The following is a 24,307-nucleotide window of genomic DNA, read 5'->3' as shown; positions in this document are numbered from 1 at the left end:
ACTTGTGTTTACCACTGAGTCAGCTAGCTTGGCATAGTGCCTGGCATATAATAAGTGCTCAATAAAAATGTTTTGAAGGAGTGAGCAACATAGTGGTCATTTAAGTAAGGAGTTGAAAGGGTTCATTAAGAGCAGAAGAGTTGAGGTGTGAATGGTCAGTAAGGAAATAGGAGAAATGTAGACCACTTTTTAAAGCAGCTTAGCTATGAAGGGAAAAAGAAATGAGACACACAGATGTTTTTTCCACTGTTTCTGTTTTTTTTCTTCCATTGAGACTGATTATAGTTTTTCAGTTATTATTCTTTAAAATTGTCTTATCACTCAATTGACCAGGAGTACTGCTGAGTTTAGAGAAGGAATTTCACAGAGAAGGCAATCAAGACAGAATTTGGGAGGAATTGAAAATTTAGGAAGATTAAATGTAAAAATTTAGGGTGGAATTGTTGGGGACCAAGGTAGGCGATAAATTTAAAACCTCCTTCCCTCCCTTTCTTTTTCCTCACTCTTTCCCTCTCTCCTTCTCTGAAATAGAGCCTCCATTGATTTCCAGCCCCAGTTTTTCCCCTATGGGTATGGTTAGGATGAGGCACATTGATGAATGGGGAACTGGAATGCAGCCGGGGAATGACAGGGTAGAAAGGAGTATTTAAGATTCAACCAGTATTTATAGAGAGCCTCCAATGTGCCAGACACTGTTCTGGGGTCTTGGAATACACCAGTGAACGATGTAGACAAAGATTCTTGCCCTCAAACAATAAACATAATAAATAAGTTGTATGATATGTTAGAAGGTGATTAAAGATGTGGAAAGAAGAAAACACTGAACAAGTTAAGGGGTTCAGGATTGCCAGGGTGGGATGGGGAAGGCAGGTTGAGGAATTATATTGGGATGGACAGGGTAGGCCACATTGAGAAGGTTAGATTTGCGCAGAGACTAAGGAGTTGGCCAAGTGGATATCTGGGTAACCAGAGGAAGTCTTAACTATCTCTCTCTTACTGAATCACCTGAACCTATCTCTACAGCTAAATTGTAAGCTTAGGGTTAGAAATTAGAACTGAGACACAGTCATTGCCACCATTGCATCTCATTGGCTTGTGCAGGGGTACAAGTCATTGTGATTTAAATTAAGTTCAGCAGTTGTATGTAAGTTACCCATTTCTAGGTAATTTTTAAAAAATTTTATTTATTTATTTACGGCTGTGTCAGGTCTTTGTTGTGGCATGTGGGATCTTCGTTGCTGCACACGGGATATTTTTGTTGCAGCGTGTGGGTTTCTCTCTGGTTGTGGCATCCGGGTTTTCTCTCTCTAGTTGTGGCGCATGGACTCCAGAGTGCATGGGCTCTGTGGTTTGCAGCACACAGGCTCTCTAGTTGAGGTGCGTGGGCTCAATAGTTGTGGCACGTGGGCTTAGTTGCCCCGCGGCATGTGGGATCTTAGTTCCCTCACCAGGAATCGAACCCATGTCCCCTGCATTGTAAGGCGGATTCTTTACCACTGGACCACCAGGGAAGTCCCTCTATGTCATTTTTTAATAGCATGATTTTGCAAACAAAGGATATGTAGCTGCTTCTACTATATCTTTCCCCACTCGTGTTCTCTAATCTTTAAATGCTAATAAAATAGACATGCCTAATGGCCCCAAATGTGAAGGTGATAGAGGATGGATGTATATTCTGCTTGTACTTTCTCTGACATTTGATATCAAAACATCACCCACTTCTTCTTCTTCTTTGTTTTTTTTTGGATTCTAACACAGTTTGTGTGAACATACTATCCTTTCTGTGTCCTGGTAATCTGACATAAGAGACTGTTGGGTTGTCATGTTAGGGTGAGAGAGAGTGAATAACTTGCAAAAATAGGTTAACAGCGGGAAATAATCTTATTTAAAATTATGCTTTTTATTAAGCTAATGGATATCTTATTAAAAGTTATTTAATTAGATATTATGTTAAATATTGTGAAAGGTTACTATGAAAATAAAACATGTTTTATTAGGATGAAGTGTTCTGTTATGGATATTTACCGTTTTGCAAATCATCTGGTTAAACTCTTATTTTGTATTTATTTTTCTTACTGCTTAGAAGTAGGCTTATGTTATGACTGCCTGGAAAAAGACCATGGTTCTGATGGTGGATGTGAAGCTCTGGATCATGGTTAGAGGCAAATAATTTAAAAACGCCTTTCTACTTTCATAGAAATGTTGTGAAAACTATAAAAGTCTTAAATACTTTCAACGTTGTGAAAATAGACATAAAACAGTGCCATCACTGGTGCAGGTATATAAATTCTAGTTCCAAAATTGACTTTTAGATACAACCTCTGCCTTAGGCTTATAATGTATCTAGTATTCTTTTTATTTTCATAGGTTCAGTATTTTCACTTTAACCATCATTTCCACTGTTTTTGATGAAGACAATGGGATAGAATGCAGATGGACTTAGATTTCTTATTCTAGTTTTCCTTTCAGAATTTATAAAAGTTTCACTCTTAGCTTAAAATTGTGGTTTCAGACCAAATACACAGGAAGAGAAACATGTGATACTTATTAACTTATAAACAAGTGATACTTGTGTTTTCAGGGCTTTGTTTTCAATTTGAGAACTTAGTCCTAGATCAGATAAATTGGAGCAGGCACTTTCTCTTGGCTGCATTGGACTATTTTGATTTGTACATGTTTGAATATTAGTAGAAGGCTATTGCTTTTCAATTATGTGAAGTACTATTTAAGTTAGAGAGTGTAGATAACTCTTTGAAAAAGGCAAGATGAATTGATGTCTAGTGTAACTCTATGTCTGTTAAATGTCATAATCTCCCACTGAGATTTTGAGAAGATGATGTGGGAAGCCAGGCTGATAGACCAGTCTATCCTCGGAGGTGTTTGGGCCCATGAATCATATAGGCCCCCACCTTCTAACATTTTTATAAAAATGAAATTGGATTAAAATGAATGAGTGACTAATGTTTGTTTAGCTCTTTCATAATCAGTATATTACTTGTTTCTCACAATAATCCTGTGAGGTAGGTGGTACAGATGCATTATCATCTCTAGTTTACCCAAGAAGAAGTTGTATGATATTTGCTTGTATCATAAGTTGTATGTTGTATGTATATTATGTTGTATCATAAGTTGTATGATATTTGCTCTAGATCTTACAGATAGTAGGTGGCACTGTGAGGACATGAATCGAGATCTTCTGACTCTGTGATCTCTGTTCTTTCCACTATACCAAACTGCCTCGGGACTACATCTTTAAATTCGTTGCTGTATACATAGCCCTTTAACACGTTGTCTAGCACATAATAAGCTCTAAGCAAATTATGGGCAGATGGTCAAATGAGACTTGGCAGCCTTACCCCTCTGCTGAGAGGTGAGGGAGTTTTTGGATTGATTTGAATATGCATATAAGCTTCAGGTCTTAGCACCAACTCTCAGAAGTACTATTTCCTGGTTACCCACCTGGTCGTTACTCTTACCCTTAAAACTTCCAAATTGGAGCCCAGGCTTGACTTGCTTTTACTGTGGAGATGAACTTATCAGTAGCTCATAGCCACCCTACAATGTTAATAAGTAAAAAGAGAAAGTGTTTTTTTCTTGGTTGTTAGACACCCTTCCTGATGTGCCTTCTCTTGTGCTCATTTTGTTGGAACTTTAGACTTATTGTTACCGAAGATAACTGAGTCCCATAGACTAGATTTGGTAATGCTATTCTAAGTTAAAATAAACAAAATGCTAATTCTTTCAGGCAGTAGAATAGCCTACCTTCTGTAGCATTAGCTGGTTACTTCTCTTTGCCTATGTCTAATTTGTCACAGCCTGAGAAGGATGTCTTGTGAACCAGTGTGTTACCCCTCACATACATGCACCCTCTTTTCTAGGTGCCCTGTGCCTTTTTGTCCTTCTTTTTTAAACCTACCTCTTATCAATATCAGGAAGGATCCAATGTGGGCATGACAGTATATTTTAATAGACATAAGTTGCAATAAATTATTAACAACTTTTGCATTTTAAGCTTTTTAGTTCCTAATTATAATAGTGGAGATGCTTGGGTCCTCTATAATGTTTTTTTTCCAGGAATAATTTCCTTTTCTTTCTGTAGATCCATGGGTAGGACTTGCCTTCCTATTTGCCTCTCTTGTCCTCGCCTCAGAATAGATAGCCTTCTTTCCTACCTTCTTTTCAAAAAATACATTTTAAGTAATATGTATTTATTTTCGAAAACTTGGATGTAGGAGTAAATGAAAAATTACATGTACCTCTTTTACCGAAAGATGAACGTTTTTGTATATCTTTCAAGACTTTTAAAAAGTCATTTTAAGGACACATACATAGATCATAATGTATATTATATAAGCATATATTTAAGCATACTATATGTAGTATATTATATAGCATATATATTTGATAAGGTGCTTTTTTCATTTAACAGTATGTCACAAACAACTTTTCATGTGAGTAGATATACACATTTAATATTTGTGTATTATTTCCTTGTATCATTGTACAGTGTTTAATTCATTATTGTTGAACAAGCAGATTATCTCCAGTATTTCCTTATTATAAGCATGCTGTGATCCGTATCCTTGAACAAATTCTTTTCACATATCTAATTATTTCTTTAAGTAAATTTCTAGAATTAAATTTTCTTTTTTTCCTTGTGTTGAGATCTTTATCCACGTTGTTAATTTCACACTGCATGAAAATGTGGCTGCACATGGGGCAAGAGATGCCAATCCTGGGGGAGTCCTTCTGGCTAAAGTTTTAGTGAATTTGACCTATTATTCCCCTCAATAGTTGCACCCACCAGCAGTGATTGAGAGTTTACATATTTCCTACCTCTTTTTTTTATTATTAATAATGTAATGTAATGTATTTCTGTTACCTTATTTTACACTTACGTTTTCATGTTTGTTTTTTCCCTACCTCTTTTAATCTTAACTCAAGCCCTTTTCTCCCTTTGCTTTGCCATGAAGGCCTCCAGATAATTACAATTTAAGTAATCCTCTAGAAGGAATGCTCCCTTTAATAAAATCAATCTGTATTAGGAGAGGATTAGAAAAATTCTTTTCAAAGACAAGTAAGTATCCTAACATACTAAGGCTTTAGTGTGTCCTGAGATATAAGTCATCTGGACAGATTTGGGGTCACCCTAACAGGCAGGCCTTAGACTCTGAATATGTCTGCCTGGTAGTGGGGCAAACCCTGCAGTACAGCCTCCTTCTGTGGGAGAGGGAGCACCTGTCTAGATCTGGAAGGCAGCTTGGAAATAACTTGCCTCACTAAAATTAAGGAATTTGGGAGCTGGCAGGGACCTCTTACACAGTACATGTGTCCCCTACCCTATCCTTGACAAAGGGTCATTTAACATATTTAAATAATGATATACTAGAAGCAGTTGGTTCCTTTTTAAGTGCTATAGAAAACTTCCCTGTTTGGATCTAAAATCTGTCCCGTTGAAACTCAAACAAGGCAGATAAATCTTTAATTCTTTGCTGTCACCCCACCAGTACTACCCTCATACCTGAAGTACCTGATGCATAAGGGATGCTGAGTAAATGAAAAAATAATGAATGACTAATCTTTATATTAAATTTTCATGTGGAGGATATGCTATGTGTGGCTCCCCCCTTATTATATTTTGTTGACATAAGTTTGATAATCTTATTGGAAGTGGTTTCCTTGAAACTTACATAATTTATATAGTATATAATATGTGTTTATGACCTCCCTTTTTCCCAAAAAGATTTATAATAGAAGTAAAATGAAGCACTTTACTCTTACCACAGGATAAAGTACTGCATTGTGTTTTGAATATAACACTTTCAACATTTATTTTTAAATTTTAAAAATATCATAACTTTATAGAAATTTGAAGAAAGAAAAGTGACTTATAACATGACTTTTGTAATGAATCTAATATTTTAACTATTATCATTTTTGTTGGACATCAGACTTTGAGCACATAGTCAAAACACATAGTAATCAGAATGGTGGTAAGGGTCTGGAATCTGTATGTAGCATGTTGAAGAAGTTAGCATGTTTCATCCATAGATAGAAGGGAGCTTTTATGTTTCTGTCTGAGCAGAGTTAAAATTAGAACTAGGCCCCCTAACTGCCATAGAAATGGCAATACATACTTACTGAATAAATCAGTACATACTTACTGAATAAATCAATGAATTTAGATATCTGAAATTTGTCATAGGAGGAATAGACTCAATCAACTTTATCTCATAGACCAAAACTGGGACCATTGAGGAGAAATTATAGGAGAGTAGATTTTGCTTATCATAAAAAGTCTTTATACAACTAAATTTATCCTACAAAATGAATGTATGAGATTGATCAAATGACCTCCATAAACTAAGAAGAAGAAAATTGCTTTTTTAGAAAAAAGATTGAGTTAGATCATTTCCAAAATTTCCTCCAAACTGAGATTCTAATAGAACAGTATCTCTAGAGTAGTTGTAGTTTTAGTTTTGTCTGTTTCCTTCCTCCCTTCCTCCCTTCCTTCCTCCCTCCCTCCCTCCCTCCCTCCCTCTCTCTCTCCTTCCCTTCCTTCCTTCCTTCCCTCCTTCTTGTCTACCTACCTACCTACCTATTTTTAAAATTTTTATTGAGGTGTAGTTGACTTACAGTATTATATTAGTTTCAGATTACAACAGAGTGATTTGATATTTTTATACATTACAAAATGATGACAGCAGTAAGTCTAGTTACCATCTGTCACTATACAAATTTATTACACACTGTTATTGACTCTATTCCCTATGCTGTATATTACATCACTGTGACTTATTTATTTTGTGACTGGAAGTTTGTACCTCTTAATCTCCCTCACTTATTTTACTCATCCTTCATCCCCCTCCCCTCTGGCAACCACCGGTTTGTTCTTTGATCTGTTTCTGTTTTGTTTTGTTTATTTTGTTCTTTAGATTCCACATACAAGTGAAATCATACAGTGTTTGACTTATTTCACTTAGCATAATACCCACGAGGTTATCCACATTGTCACAAATGGCAAGATTTCATTTTTTATGGCTAAGTAATATTCCTGTGTGTGTGTGTGTGTGTGTGTGTGTGTGTGTGTGTGTGTGTGTGTGTATCTCCACTTGGGTTGCTTTCATATCTTGGCTATGGTAAATAAATCTGCAGTGAATAGTGGCACACACGTATCTTTTTGAATCTGTATTTTTGTTATCTTCACATACATGCCCAGAAGTGATATTGCTGGATCATATGGCAGTTCTATTTTTGAATTTTTGAGGAACCTTCATAATGTTTTCCATAGTGGCTGCACCAATTTACATCCCACCAAGAGTGCATGAGGGTTCCCTTTTCTCCACATCCTTGCCAACACTTTTTATTTGTTTGTTTGTCTTTTTGGTGATAACCATTCTGATAGCTGTGACATTGTGGTTTTGATTAACATTTCTCTGATTAGTGGTATTGAGCATTTTTTCATATGTATGTTGGCTCTCTGTATGTCTTCTTTTGAAAAGTGTCACTTCAAGTCCACTGCCCATTTTTTAATCTGGTTTTTTGTGTTTTTTTTGATGTTGAGTTGTATGAGCCGTTTACGTATTTTGAATATTAACCCCTTATGGGATATTATGTTTGCACATATCTTCTCCCATTCAATAGGCAACATTTTTGTTTGTTGGTAGCTTCCTTTGCTGTGCAAAAGCTTCTTAGTTTGATGTAGTCCAGTTTTTTTATTTTCGTTTTTCCCTTACTTGAGGAGACATTCAAAAAAATATTGCTAAGACCAATGTCAAATAGTGTACTGCCTGTGTTTTCCTCAGTTTTATTGTTTCAGGTCTTACATTTAAGTCTTTAATCCATTTTGAGTTTAAGGTATATGTATATGGTGTGAGAAAGTAGTCTAGTTTGATTCTTTTGCGTGTAGCTCTCCAGTTTTCCAAGCACCATATTTTGAAGAGGCTGTCTTTTCCCCATTATATATTCTTGCCTCCTTTGCCATAGATTAATTGACTGTATAAGTGTGGATATTTCTGGGCTCTCTATTCTGTTCCATTGACCTATGTTCCAGTACCATACCATTTTGATTACTGTAGCTTTATAGTATAAATAAATCAGGGAGTGTGATACCTCCAGCTTTGTTCTACTTTTTCAAGATTGTTTTGGTTATCTGGAATGTTTGTGTTTCCATATAAATTTCAGAATTATTTGTTCTAGTTCTGTGAAAAATGCCGTTGGTATTTTGACAGGGATTGCATTGAATCTGTAGATTGCCATCAGTAGTATGGTCATTTTAATAATATTAATTATTCTAATTCATGAACATGACATATCTTTCCCTTTGTTCGTGTTGTCTGCAGTTTCTTTCATCAGTGTCTTACAGTTTTCCTAGTACAAGTCTTTTACCACCTTGGTTAGATTTATTCCTAAGTATTTTATTCTTCTTGATGCAATTGTAAATGGGATTGTTTTCTTAATTTCTCTTTCTGATAGTTAATTACTAGTGTATAGAGACACAATAGGTTTCAAAACAATCTTGAAAAAGAAAAACAAAACTAAAGGTATCATGCTCCCTGATTTCAAACTATACTATAAAGCTACAATAATATATTAATTTTTATCTTGCAATTTTACTAAATTCATTTATTAGTTTTAATAGTTTTTTTGTGGTATCTTAAAGATTTTCTCTCTATATAATATAATGTCATCTACAAACACTGACAGTTTTACTTATTCCAGTTTGGATTCCTTTTATTTATTTTTCTTCTCTAATTGCTGTGGTTAGGACTTCCAAAACTGTGTTGAATATAAGTGGTGAGAGTGGACATCCTTGTCTTGTTCTTGCTCTTACAGGAAATGCTTTCAGCTTTCTACTGTTAAGTATGATGTTGACTGTAGATTTGTCATATATGGTTTTTACTGTGTTGAGGTATGTTCCCTTTATACCCACCCACTTTGTTGAGAGTCTTTATTATAAATGAATGTTGAACTTTGTCAGACGCTTTTTGTGCATCTCTCAAGATGATGATATGATTTTTATTCTTCAGTTTGTTAATGTGGTGTATCACATTGATTGATTTGCAGCTTTTGAACCATCCTTACATCCGTGGGATAAATATCACTTGATCATAATGTATAATCCTTTTAATGTATTGTTAAATTCAATTTGCTCATATTTTGTTGAGGATTTTTGCATCTATGTTCAGTGATATTGTTGTTTAATTTTCTTTTTTTGTAGTGTCTTTGGTTTTGGTATCAGGGTGATGCTGACCTCCTAGAATCAGTTTGGAAGTTTTCCTTCTTCTTCCATTTTTTGGAGTAATTTGAGAAGGATAAGTGTTAACTCTTCTTTAAATGTTTGGTAGAATTACTTTTTAAGATGTCTGGTCCTGGAATTTTGTTTGTTGGAAAAAAAATTTTTTTACTGATGTAATTTCATTACTGGTAATTGATCTGTTCATATTTTCTGTTTCTTCCTGATTCAGTCCTGAGAGTTTGTATGTTTCTAGGAATTTGTACATTTCTTCTGGGTTGTCCATTTTATTGGCATATAATTGTTTGTAATATTCTCTTATGATCCTTTGATATATGTGATGTCAGCTGTAAGTTCTCTTTCATTTCTGATTTTATTCAGGTCTTCTTTCTTTTTTTCTTGATGAGTCTGGCTAAAGATTTATCAATTTTCTTCATCTTTTCAAAGAACCAGCTCTTAGTTTTATTGATCTTTCCCATTTTTAAAAATTTTCTATTTCGTTTATTTCTGCTCTCATTTTTATTATTTCTTTTCTACTGACTTTTGGTTTTGTTTGTTCTTCTATTTCTAGTTCCTTTAGGTGTATGGTTAGATGTTTATTTGAGATTTTTCTCGTTTCCCGAGGTACACTTGTATTTCTATAAACTTTCCTTTTAGAACTGCTTTTGCTGCATCCCATAGATTTTGGATGGTTGTGTTTCCATTTTCATTTGTTTCCAGTTATTTTTTGATTTCCTCTTTGGTTTCTTCAGTGACCCATTCGTTGGTTAGTAGCATATTGTTTAGCCTCCACGTGTTTGTATTTTTTGCAGTTTTTTTTTTTCTTGTAGTTGATTTCTAGCCTCATATCATTGTGGTTGGAAAAGATGCTTGCTATGATTACCTTCTTCTTAAGTTTATTGAAATTTGTTTTGTGGTCTGGCATGTGATCTGTTGTGGAGAGTTTTTTTTCCCTATCCCTTAAATGTGGGTAATATTCTAGGATTCTGCTCTTGAATCTCTTTTCTTCTAACTATACATACTCCTCCTAGGTTATGTCATCTACTGGCCTGGATTCAATAATATTGATGATGCCCAATCTGTCTCCAATCCATGTTAGCTCTTGAGCTTCAGGAGCTATTAAGTGGCTTACCGGATAGCTCCATATCTCCAGTTAGTTTTCCATAGGAACCTAAATTTTAAATATGTTCAAATCTGAGCCCCTTATCTATGTTCCTTCACTGTCCTTCCCCTCCACCCATAAAATGTGTCCATCTTCCTGTGTCTGTCATCTTAGTGAATGGAATCACAGTGTGTATTCACTTGTACAATCTAGAAACTAGGGATTATCCTAGACTTGCTATTCCTTTGCATTCACATTAGTTTGCTAATTCCTAATGGAGACAAGCTGGACTAGAGCATAGCAGAGAAGATAGAGGAAAGTTAATGGATTTGCTTTATATTTTTAAGCCATCACTATTTGCTGAGATATCAGATGTGAAGAATGTGAAGGAAAGAAATGAAGAATGACCTTGGGTTTTGTACTTGAGCAACTGGCTGGCTGCAGTAAATTTTATTTAGATTGGGAAGATGTGAGGATGAATGGGTTTATGGAGCAGAGAAAACTGAGTGTTATGTGTTAGGCATGTTAGGGTTGACATGCCTGTCAGGTTTCCATGGATTTAGGAGTCTGGAGCTGGGTGAGGAGAGATTTATCCTGGAGATGGTTGTTAAAGCCATAGGACTACATAGGACAGTGTTAGGTAAAGAAAAGGTGAAATTCTGTGTTAGGATAGGTAACAGAGGAGTGAGTAAACAGAGGCTTAGGCATTATTGAAGGCTTTAAGAGAGAGGTATAAAATGTTCTTTTTGAAGAGTAGAAAATCAAACCTAATGGAGAAGTTGTAGTTTGTAGTTTGAGGTTTGTGTTATGATTTGAAAATAACACCAGTTAGTCTGATTTTATACATTTTTCCCCAGTATCATTTAGCTATTCAATATCAGTATGGAATTAGTGGATAATCAAGTTTAATCAGATTAGGATTTTGCTACACTAGTATGACAGAGGATAAGAGGAGAAGGAAGTTAAGGTTGTTTGTAAGGGAGTGATTATAAATAGAGTGGTGCACCATGGAACCCTGACAGTTAAGGGAAGATGTGAGGAATTGAGAGATGTAATTGGTAGTCATATGGGAATGCACTGGATTGATGAGGTGGAAAGATCACTGGAATGGGAAGACTAGAGTAAATGAGCTGAAAGGGTAGGAAGTCATGATCAGGAATTACGATGTTTGAAGTCAAGATTCAGATAGGAGGCTAAGGATTGAAAAGTCAGAGAGTAGATCTGGATGTTGAAGTCTCTAAGAATGGTACCAAGAAAAGGGGTGGAGAGGAAGACTGTGAGCCAGGAACCATAAAGTCCTGAGTGAACAAGAAGGGGTGACCAAGAAGTTAGTAGATGATGGCTACAATAGGATAGTGGGTGATACAGTCTTTCCTGAGCTTCAAAGGAATGTTGTCTCTCACCATCGTCTCTTTACACTCTTATGTTTCCCTTAATACAAGATAATTTTACTACTTTGAAATGACCATGTTTTCTCCTATCTTTACACCTTTGCCTGGAATTCTGTTATAATCCCTTACCCCACCCCACTCTTCCCAAGAAAGTCTCTCATAATATCCATGTTTAGATTTACTTTTTTCTGGAAGCTTTCTGCAACCAGCTTTGACTTGGCTCAGAACCCTCCTGTGTTGTCTTGTATCACCTTTGAGAGATTTGTCACACTTTGTTGTATTTACTATTCACTTCTCTGTCTCACCAACTGATAAAAAGCTTCCTAAAGACAGCACTGTTTTGTTTCGTTATATACCCAGTATCAATATCAGTGCCTGGCACATATTTGTTAAATAATAATATTTGGTATTCAGTGTTCAGTAATATTTGTTGATTGAATGAACCTGTCAAAAACAATGTTCCATAAAGAATCAGATATAGAGGTTTTACAACCTATGACATAATTGACTGCTTACTTCTTTTGTGGGCAAACCAGCTACTTGGCTTTCTTCAAACTTTACAGATGCTGTGTTACTACTTTTGTATCGTAGTTCATATTCTTAAGTTTGGGATGCATACTTTTGACTCTGAGAAGTAGTCACTAGCCACAAGAGATAGCTTGTTAAATATTGAGATATCTGGATTCTCTATTGTTATATTAAAGAATATTTTTGGAGGAAAGGTGTATATTTGAAATTGATGCCCCCAGTTGGCTTCATGGAAAAGTTTTGTGACCCTAAGAAATGCTGGAAGGAAGTTACCTGGGGATAGGATGAGGGGCCTAATGTGAAGAACAGTGAAGTGGAATACAAGAGCTGATCTCATTTATCTTCATGGTGACCGTCTTGGTTGCTATAACTTTTAGATGACTGTCAATACTTGCCAGTTACATTTTTTACCCCTGTTAAAAGAAATTATCTTCCAGCTTCCTCACCACTGAGAGGTACTGTGCCTTAAATCATATCTTTCTATTCTTTGTTGATAACTCAAGACTTTTCTTTTAATTATTTTTTAGTCACATTAAAAATTTTACAGCATGTTGGAAAGTTCATGGCTTATAAAACTGGCAACTGCATAATATTGTTGAAATAGAAATGGATAAGTTAGGAAGATAAACATCTTTAATTGTTTTTTCTTGGTGCAAGTGGAAATTTAACTTTTTACTATGAATTAAAAATCCAGACAGGAGAGTTTGAGTAAAAATACGTCTCCGATAGTAAATTGACTTGGAAATATTAAGAGATAAGGGAAACACCTTGGCAATGAGAATAGAAACTTAATTTAAGTGGAAAGGCTCTTTTATGGATTTTATAGTGACATTGATCCCATTTATTATTTATCTTTTTCCACCTAATAATTTTAATTCCTAATTAATAAAGAATTAAATAAGAGATAAACTATAGTAAAATATTTTATTGGACTTCTAGGTGTTCGTTATACCCTTAAGTCTAAATATTAGTGTGTAGCAATAACCTACTAAAATAAATAGGAATCAGAAATATATTTAGATCTTTTTGTAGAGGTGCTGTGGTATTTCTGTTAGTTCCTTTTATAAACACAGTGTAGGATCTTTAAATTCTTGTGTGTTAAAGTTAAAAAAAATACTTGAGAATATCACACTTAATTTGTTGAAAGGAAATGTTGGGTTTCAAAAACTAGTATTGCATATGACTCCACTGGATTATAGTGTGAAATTGTATAGTTAAATTTCTGAAAGATCTCTTTAGTAAATTGAATCTGTGAAGTCTCTGTTTAGATCTTTTTTTCTGAAAGCCTCTTTGCCTTTCATTATAAAAGAGCCTGGTACTGCTTTCTGTTTTAAAAATCCAGCTGGAAAATTACAGAGTATGAACATTTGCCCATCGGTTCTTCATTTGGAGAGAACAGAAATATGTCTTCAAAATGGAGACTGACACTTAAGTGTTTACTCTGTCAGTGGGAGTTATAGCTTATATTCTTTTTTTTTAATTTCTGTAACGGCATATAGTATATTTTGGCTTATGCATGGTGTAGCTGAATTTTAAAATACCATATTTATTTTATGTGGTTCTGTGATTGTTCAAATCTTCCAGTGATCTGTTCCTTCCCGAGTCCCTCAGAATCTCTAAAAAAAGGTGTCCTTGGTTCTTGCGTCATTTTGGTTCTGTTAAATTGAAATACAACATATTTGTGTTGATTCTAATCATAAAAATTGACTTAGGGCTTCCCTGGTGGCGCAGTGGTCGAGAATCTGCCTGCTAATGCAGGGGACACGGGTTCGCGTCCTGGTCTGGGAGGATCCCACATGCCGCGGAGCAACTAGGCCCGTGAGCCACAACTACTGAGCCTGCGCGTCTGGAGCCTGTGCTCCGCAACAAGAGAGGCCACAATAGTGAGAGGCCCGCGCACCGCGATGAAGAGTAGCCCCCGCTTGCCGCAACTACAGGAAGCCCTAGCACAGAAACGAAGACCCAACATAGCAATCAATCAATCAATAAATAAATCTTTAAAAAAAAAAAAAAAAAAAAAATTGACTTAATATGTCTGAAAGTATCAATATACTTAAAACTTAATTTTATGTATATTCTTTTAAAAATAATTAATAGATTTAATTTTAGTATAGTTTTATATTTACAGATTAGTTGAGCAGATACATAGACTTACATTCATCCACACCTCACCCACCACCCACCTATGCAGTTTCCCCTTTTATTAACATCTTGCATTAAGTGTGGTATATTTATTACAATTATTGAACCAAGTATTACAAGTATTGATATATTATTATAGTTCATAGTTTACGTGAAGGTTCACTCTTTGTGTTGTACAGTTTTATGGATTTTGACAGATACTTAATGACGTGTATCCATTACAGTTTCATATGAGAATAGTTTCACCATCCTAAAAATTCCCTGTACTTCACCTGTTCATCACTCTTTACCCAGACCCCTGGCAACCATTTTTGTTTTTACTCTTTCTATGGTTTTGCCTTTCCCAGAATGTCATATAGTTGGACTCATATAGTATGTAGCTTTTTCTGACCGGTTTCTTTCACTTAGCAGTATGCATTTACGGTTCTTCCATATCTTTTCATGGCTTGATGGCTCATTTCTTTTTATCACTGAATAATACTCCACTGTATGGATATAAAATGCTGAAAGATCTTAGGAATGGGGAAAAGACCTGAGGCGATTCTTTTGTCACAGGCAAGGAAGAGGAGAGGGTAGGAATGGTGTGAGGTTTCTGGCTGACCTTTTCCCATTTCTCTAAATGCGTTTGCAAGTTGGGGGAAGGGTAACCATGGATGGGGGGAGTTAAATTGTTTGTTTTCTCTTCCTGAGACTCCTCCTTACCCTATTTACCTCAATAGATGGGGAAAATATGAACTTCTCATCAGAAAATATTTGAGACTGCTGCTGTAGAAAAAATCCTTTTTTCTTCTGCCTTTCTGTTTGTGACTTTCCCTCTGCATCCGTCTCCCCCATTCTATTATTTTTCTCACCCTCTATATGTCATTTCTAGAAATATCCCTTCTGAGGCTCTCTTCCCTACATTCTTTGTCATTCTTTTCTGTTTTATCATATGCTCCTTATTTATGCCAAGTGTGAAAATTCATATTCAAATCTAATATACTAAAATGAAAAATGTTGGAGATTATTAAATAGCATTTCCACACAGAGTGTGCAATACTGGGTGTAATGAAAATGAGCGCTCGTATTCACGTTGACAGTATTATGGCACAGTGCTTTTAGACTCTTTTGGCAGTGTGTGTTGATGGCCTTAAATGTTCATATTTATACCCTTGACCTAGTAATCTCATACCTTAGAATCCATTTGAAAGAAATAGTCTTAAATAATGAAAAGACTATGTATAACATCCTTAATATCTAACAGTAAGGGAAAATGGTTATATGAACTATTATATAGACATTTAAAATTATGTAGAGCACTGAGAAAGTACATAATTAAAAAAAAATAAAATAAAAATCTGTACCTATAGTACAACTTGGCAGACATAGATTTAACATCTAAGGTTGGTGAGAGTATGAATCCCCATACTTTTTTTCAGAGCAATATGTCCATTTTAAATCCACATACTTTTTAACTTAACAATTGTGTTTATAGGTTGCCTTACTGATAAACTTTGATATGTGCTAAAATATTTGCAGTGATAATCATGGAAGCATTAATTATACTAAGTCTATCCATGATATTTTCTTAAGTGGTAAGTAGTTTCTCTTCTAGGAATTTATTTGAAGGAAATAATCAAGGCTGTGGATAGATATAAAGCTATGAGATATATCTATATATCTCTCTATAATTCCAAAATAATATTAAAATCCTAATAACAGATAAATTAATTCCTAATAGCAGATGAGTTAAATAAATTGTATATACCATCAGTGGAATATCAGGCAGCATTGCGCATCATGTTGTCGAAGACTGTGATGGCTCATCTTCTATAACACGTACACACTTGAGCACACATACACAGGGCAAAAAAGGAAATACGTACACTAAGCGTTAACTTTTTTTCCTCTAGGTAGTAAGATACAGATGATTTGGTTTTTTATTTTCCTTTAATGACCTATGACTGTATTTATAAAATATATAAAAACCATGAGTATTTTTTTAATTAAGTAAATATAAGGAAAGACTTGGAGGAAGGACACCAAAATTTTAAACAGTAGTTGTTTTTTAGTGGTGGGATTAAAGAGAATTTTGTGTGTGTGTGTGTGTATTTTTTCTATATTTTCTTTATTGGGCAAATGAGTATACTCATTTCACTGGAAATAAAGATTTTGTTTTTCAGTTTTGTTAAAAGCCTGATTGATAAGCAACTAATTAACATAGTACCAAGTAACTTTTATATAGTTGACAGACTTTTTTAAAGTTTTACTTTCATTTTTATTTTAGGCCAGAAATATACATACGGGAGAGCTGGCTGCAGTAAAAATTATCAAATTGGAGCCTGGTATGTATTAAAACTCTCAAGACAATTTTTGAACACTTTTCTTGTGCAGTTCATAAATATTTCACTTAAAAGCATTTTCCATATTTCCTTCCTTGTTTCCCTTCTTCCAAAAGAGTCTTATGTTGTCATAAAAAGGGTATCTCCTATATGGTTACATTAAATTCCACTGGAGGTTGTTGGTTAAAGACGAATTTGATGCAGTAGTTTTGTTGCTAAAGTCTGAAATATGCACATTCAAAAATTGAAAGACACATTTACAAACAAAAAGTAATGTTAAAGTGATGTTAAATTAATTTTCTTTTAAGATGATAGTGAAATATTTGGACTTCAATTTTAGCTTTTATGAGAATTTGATTAGTAAAGTATTCATTGATTTGGGGGAATATTTGGTGAAATTCAGGATAATTATATTTTATATGTCAGCCATTCCCTGGCTGGTTGATAGGTTTAATAATTCTGGTCTTAGCCTAATGCTTGTATTTTTACAATTCTATCTGTCCGAAGACTGTTTGTTTTAAAACATAGTGAGTAACTTGCTTTGAAAGTAAAACAACTGTATAAAACCTGAAACTATTTACTTATTTTGATATCCTAAAAGTTTCTAATGAGAGCAGTAGTAGCTTTCTTTTTTCTCCAATTTCTTTTTTTTTCTCTTTCTTTCCCCTTTCTTTCATTCTTTTTACTGTGGTAATGTACACATAACATAAAATTTGCCATCCAAACAATTTTAAAGTGTACAGTTCAGCGGTATAAAATACATTCATAATGTTGTGCTACCATCACCACCATCCATGCCAGAATTCTTCTATTTTTATTTGTTTGGAGGACCACCATACTGTTTTCCACAGTGGCTATACAATTTATATTCCCATCCATACTACACAAGTGTTCCAGTTTCTCCACATCCTTTACAACACTTGTTATTTTTCTGCTTTATTTGTTATAGCAGCCACCCTAATGGATGTGAGGGGGTATCTCATTGTAGGGTTTTTTTTGCATTTCCCTAATGATTAGTGATGTTGAACATCGTTTCATGTGCATATTGGCCATTTGTATATCTGCTTTGCAGAAATATCTATTCAGATCCTTTGCCCATTTTTTTTTCACATCTTTATTGGAGTATAAATGCTTTACAATGTTGTGTTAGTTTCTGCTGTACAACAAAGTGAATCAGCTATATGTATACATATATCCCCATATCCCCTCACTCTTGAGCCTTCCTCCCACCCTCCATATCCCACCCCTCTAGGTCATCACAAAGCACCAAGCTGATCTCCCTGTGCTAGGCAGCAGCTTCCCGCTAGCCATCCATTTTACATTTGGTAGTGTATATACGTCAATGCTACTCTCTCACTTCATCCCAGCTTCCCCTTCCCCCCCGTGCCCTCAAGTCTGTTCTCTACATCTGCATCTTTATTCCTGCCCTGCCACTAGGTTCATCAGTACTGCATTTTAAACTTCTATACATATACGTTAGCATACGGTATTTGTTTTTCTCTTTCTGACTTACTTCACTCTGTATGACAGATTCTAGGTCCATCCACCTCACTACAAATAACTCAACTTGGTTCGTTTTTATGGCTGAGTAATATTCCACTTTATATATGAGCCACATCTTCTTTATCCAGTCATCTATTGATGGACATTTAGATTGCTTCCATATCCTGGCTATTGTAAATAGTGCTGAAATGAACATTGTGGTACATGTATCTTTTTGAATTATGGTTTTCTTAGGGTATATGCCCAGTAGTGGGATTGCTGGGTCATATGGTAGATGTATTTTTACTTTTTTAAGGAACCTCCATACTGTTCTCCATAGTGGCTCTATGAATTTATATTCCCACCAACAGTGCAAGCGGGTTCCCTTTTCTCCACACCCTCTCCAGCATTTATTGTTTGTACATTTTTTGATGATGGCCATTCTGACTGGTGTAGGTGATACCTCATTGTAGTTTTGATTTGCAGTTCTCTAAGGATTAGTGATGTTGAGCATCCTTTCATATGTTTGTTGGCAATCTGTATATCTTCTTTGGAGAAATGTCTATTTAGGTCTTCTGCCCATTTTTGGATTGGGTTGTTTGTTTTTGTGACATTGAGCTGCATGAGCTGCTTGTATATCTTGGAGGTTAATCCTTTGTCAGTTGCTTCATTTGCAAATATTTTCTCCCATTCTGAGGGTTGTCTTTTCATCTTGTTTATGGTTTCCTTTGCTGTGCAAAAGCTTTTAAGTTTCATTAGGTCATTTGTTTATTTTTGTTTTTATTTCCCTTACTCTAGGAGGTGGGTCAGAAAGGATCTTGCTATGATTTATGTCATAGAGTGTTCTGCATATGTTTTCCTCTAAGAGTTTGATAGTGTCTGGGCTTAGATTTAGGTCTTTAATCCATTTTGAGTTTCTTTTTGTGTATGGTGTTAGGAAGTATTCTGATTTCATTCTTTTACATGTAGCTGTCCAGTTTTCCCAGCACCACTTATTAAAGAGGCTGTCTTTGCTCCATTGTATATTCTTGCCTTCTTTGTCAAAGATAAGGTGACCATATGTGTGTGGGTTTATCTCTGGGCTTTCTGTCTTGTTCCATTGACCTATATTTCTGTTTTTGTGCCAGTACCATACTGTCTTGATTACTGTAGCTTTGTAGTATAGTCTGAAGTCTGGGAGCCTGATTCCTCCAGCTTTGTTTCTCTTTTTCAAGATTGCTTTGGCTATTCAGGGTCTTTTTGTGTTTCCATACAAATTGTAAAATTTCTTGTTCTAATTCTGTGAGAAATGCCATTGGTAATTTGATAGGAATTGCACTGAATCTATAGATTGCTTTGGGTAGTATAGTCCTTTTCACAATATTGATTCTTCCAATCCAGGGGCATGGTATATCTCTCCATCTGTTTATGTTATCTTTGATTTCTTTCATCAGTGTTTTATAATTTTATGAGTACAGGTCTTTGTCTCCTTAGGTAGGTTTATTCCTAGGTATTTTATTCTTTTTGTTGTGATTGTAATGGGATTGTTTTCTTAATTTCTCTTTCTGATCTTTCGTTGTTAGTGTATAGGAATGCAAGAGATTTCTGTGCATTAATTTTGTATCCTGCAACCTTACCAAATTCATTGATTAGTTCTAGTAGTTTTCTGGTGGCATCTTTAGGATTTTCTATGTATAGTGTCATGTCATCTGCAAACAGTGACAGTTTTACTTCTTCTTTTCCAATTCGTATTCCTTTTATTTCTTTTTCTTGTCTAATTGCTGTGGCTATGACTTCCAATACTGTGTTGAATAATAGTGGCGAGAGTGGACATCCTTGTCTCGTTCCTGATCTTAGAGGAAATGCTTTCAGTTTTTCACCATTGAGAATTATGTTTGCTGTGGGTTTGTTGTATATGGCTTTTATTATGTCGAGGTAGGTTCCCTCTATGCCCACTTTCTGGAGAGTTTTTATCATAAATGGGTGTTGAATTTTGTCAAAAGCTTTTTCTGCATCTATTGAGATGATCATATGGTTTTTATCCTTCAGTTTGTTAATATGGTGTATCACATTGATTGATTTGAGTATATTCAAGAATCCTTGCATTCCTGGGATAAACCCCATTTGATCATGGTGTATGATCCTTTTAATGTGTTGTTGGATTCTGTTTGCTAGTATTTTGTTGAGGATTTTTGCATCTAAGTTCATCAGTGACATTGGTCTATAATTTTCTTTTTTTGTGATATCTTTGTCTGGTTTTGGTATCAGGGTGATGGTTGCCTCTTAGAATGAGTTTGGGAGTGTTCCTTCCTCTGCATTTTTTTGGAAGAGTTTGAGAAGGATAGGTGTTAGCTCTTCTCTAAATGTTTGATAGAATTTGCCTGTGAAGCCATGTGGTCCTGGACTTTTATTTGTTGAAAGATTTTTAACTGCAGTTTCAATTTCATTACCTGTGATTGGTCTGGTTATATTTTCTGTTTCTTCCTGGTTCAATCTTGGAAGGTTGTACTTTTCCAAGAATTTGTCCATTTCTTTCAGATTGTCCATTTTTTTGGCATATAATTGCTTGTAGTAGTCTCTTACGATCTTTTTACTTCTGCGGTGTCAGTTGTAATCTCTCCTTTTTCATTTCTAATTCTATTGATTTAAGTATTCTCCCTTTTCTTCTTGATGAGTCTGGCTAATGGTTTATCAATTTTGTTTATCTTCTCAAAGAACCAGATTTAGTTTCATTGGTGTTTGCTATTGTTTTCTTTGTTTCTATTTCATTTATTTCTGCTCTGATCTTTATGATTTCTTTCCTTCTACTCATTTTGGATTTTCTTTGTTCTTTTTCTGGTTGCTTTAAGTGTAAGGTTAGATTGTTTATTTGAGATTTTTCTTGTTTCTTGACTTGAGCTTGAATTGCTATGAACTTCCCTCTTCAAACTGCCTTTGCTGCATCCGATAGGTTTTGGGTTGTCATTTGTTTCTAGGTATTTTTTGATTTCCTCTTTGACTTCTTCAGTGATCCCTTGGTTATTTAGCAGCGCACTGTTTAGTGTCCATGTATTTGTGTTTTTTACTGTTTTTTTCCTGTAATTGATTTCTAATCTCATAGCATTGTGGTCGGAAAAGATGCTTGATACAACTTCAGTTTTCTTAAATTTTCCAAGGTTTGATTTGTGACCCAAAATGTGATCTGTTCTGGAGAACCTTCCATGTGCACTTGAAAGAAAGTGTATTCTTTCGCTTTCGGGTAGAACATCCTAAAAATATCAATTAAGTCTCTCTGGTCTGTTTTGTCATTTAAAGCTTGTGTTTCCGTATTTATTTTCTGTCTGGATGATCTGTCTATTGGTGTAAGTTTGGTGATCAAGTCCCCCACTATTATTGTGTTACCATTGATTTCTCCTTTTTATGGCTGTTAGCATTTGCCTTATGTATTGAGGTGCTCCTGTGTTGGGTACATAAATATTTATAATTGTTATGTTTTCTTCTTGGATTGATCCCTTGATCATTATGTAGAAAGATGGTTTGCAAATATTTTCTCTCATTCTATGGGTTGCCTTTTTACTGTGTTGATAGTGTCTCTAGGTGCACAAAATGTATAAATTTTTTTGAAGTCCAGTTTGCCTGTTTTTCTTATGTTTCCTGTGCCTTGATCATTATGTGCCTTTGGTGTCATACCCAAGAAATCATTGCCAAATCTGATAACGTGAAGCTTTTGCCCATGTTTTCTTCGAAGAGTTTTATAGTCTTAGTTCTTTGATCCATTTTGAGTTAATTTTTTGTATACAGTGTTAGGTAAGGGTCCAACGTCATTCTTTTGCTTATGGATAGCCATTTTTCCCTAATATCATTTGTTGAAAACACTGTCCTTTCTCCGTTGAATGGTCTTTTGTTTGTTTGTTTGTTAATTCTTGTTGGCTGCGTTGGGTCTTTGTTGCTATGCACAGGCTTTCTCTAGTTGCAGCAAGATGCAGCTACACTTCATTGCAGTGTGCAGGCTTTTCATTATGGTGGCTTCTCTTGTTGTGGAGCACAGGCTCTAGGGTGCACAGGCCTCAGTAGTCATGGCATGCGGGCTCTAGAGTGCAGGCTCAGTAGTTGTGTGACACATGGGCTTAGTTCCTCTGCGGCATATGGATCTTCCCGTACCAGGGATCGAACCTATGTCCCCTGCATTGGCAGGAGGATTCTTAACCACTGCGCCACCAGGGAAGTCTCCTGTTGAATGGTCTCATTAGCACTCTTGTCAAAAATCATTTGAACCGTATATGCGAAGGTTTATTTTTGGGCTCTCTATTCTATTTCATTGGTCTGTATGTCTGTAGAGTACCTGTATCACACTGTTTAGATTTTAGTAGCTTTGTAGTAAGTTTTGAAATCAGGAAGTATGTGTCATTAGTTCTGTACCTCTTTTTCAATATTGTTTTGGCTCTTCAACATCCCCTGTGATTCCATATAAATTTTAGGATGGGTTTTTCTGTTTCTTCAAAAACTGTCATTGGAGTGAGGAGTAGTAATTTTTGACCAGGTGAGTGAATATTTGATCTGTTCATTTGCTACTTCATAAAGTTAGACATGTAGAGTAATTGTGTCACCATAATTATGCCAATTTCTTAATTTGCGTAGTTAAAATGGTTTTACATTTCAAATACAATATTTTGATCATTATGTGTACGATTCATTAGGGAGAGATTACTGAGGTAGCATATACTGCAACACTTTAAAAATAAGCTTTCAGATACAGCACAGTATCTTTTTTTTCCTGGATAATAGAAATCATTATAATAATACCCTTTTAGAGTCTTCTAGTTAAGTTCCACCTAGTAAGTGTAGGATGGTCTCCAAAATGTCACTAACGCACATAGAAGAGACTATAATATAACAGAACTGTGTAAGCATTTGCCTCTTCTTGAGTTATTTGAACAAATAAATATTAAAGTTATGTTCAAAGAACAGTTATAGTCCAGATAATGAATGGGCTGTTCTTGCAGAGGAAACAAAGAGAAAAACAAATACCGTATGCTAACACATATATATGGAATCTAAAAAAAAAAAAATGGTTCTGATGAACCTAGGGGCAGGACAGGAATAAAGACAGACATAGAGAATGGACTTGAGGACACGGGGAGGGGGAAGGGTAAGCTGAGATGAAGTGAGAGAGTAACATTGACATATATACACTACCAAATGTAAACTACTTAACTAGTGGGAAGCAGCTGCATAACACAGGGAGATCAGCTCGGTGCTTTGCGACCACCTAGAGCAGTGGGATAAGGAGGGTGGGAGGGAGATGTAAGAGGGAGGGGATATACATATGCATATAGCTTATTCACTTTGTTATACAGCAGAAACTAACACAACATTGTGAAGCAATTATACTCCAATAGTTAAAAAAAAAGATGTTTATCCCTTGTCTGCCTTCAGCAAGTACACTGGGCTCATCATAGCACAGTTTCACTTATTCTACTTAAGGGCATGACCTACTTTTGATTATGATTCATGTAATGAATTAATGAATATATTTTTAAAATCCTACAATTCTGACTTCTCAAGAAACCATAAAAAAGAAAGTGTACCATTATATGATGTTATTATTTAACAGATAAGGGTTAATTGCTGGGACTGTAAATTAAGACTCTTTGAAAGGTTGGAATTTCTCACTGCTTGGCTTTTTAAAGTTGCTGCCTTTATGTTAGAGTTCACTCATATACAAAGGTTGACTAATGTTTAAATTCTTCCACCCCAAAAGAATCACATAGAAGTCCAGTAAATGCTTGATGATGTGATTTTAATGCCTGGCCATTTTAGTATTGTTAATTGTTTATAGTTATGCTTTGTTCAGTTCTATAAGGTTATTTGTTTTTTTTAATTGATTTTTTAAATTTTAAATTTTTTTATTTTGTAATACAATTTTTAAAGGTTATACTACATTTACAGTTACTGCAAAATAGTGGCCATATTCCCCATGTTGTATAATACAGTACATGTTTGTAGCCTATCTTACACCCAGTAAGTTTGTACCTCCCACTCATCCACCCCTATATTGCTCTTCCCCCTGCTTAACTGGTAACCACTGGTTTGTTCTCTGTATCTGTGAGTCTGCTCCTTTTTTGTTATATTCACTAGTTTGTTGTAT

The 24,307-nt window shown here is 35.1% G+C and overlaps 1 protein-coding gene across 3 annotated transcripts in view; it reads left to right on the top strand.

The window, feature by feature from the left end:
• The window catches only part of MAP4K5 (mitogen-activated protein kinase kinase kinase kinase 5), a 144,301-nt gene that overhangs the window by 6,938 nt on the left and 113,056 nt on the right, over positions 1–24,307 (top strand). For all 3 annotated transcript variants that reach the window (XM_057542092.1, XM_057542091.1, XM_057542089.1), the window contains exon 3: positions 16,665–16,722. In XM_057542092.1, the coding sequence (XP_057398075.1) occupies positions 16,665–16,722 (58 nt within the window). The remainder of the gene's footprint in view (positions 1–16,664; positions 16,723–24,307) is intronic.

Source organism: Balaenoptera acutorostrata, chromosome 3, assembly GCF_949987535.1.
Source record: "Balaenoptera acutorostrata chromosome 3, mBalAcu1.1, whole genome shotgun sequence".
Taxonomy (NCBI): domain Eukaryota; kingdom Metazoa; phylum Chordata; class Mammalia; order Artiodactyla; family Balaenopteridae; genus Balaenoptera; species Balaenoptera acutorostrata.
Note: the sequence above shows the minus strand (reverse complement) of the source record. Positions and strands in the feature narration are given on the sequence as shown.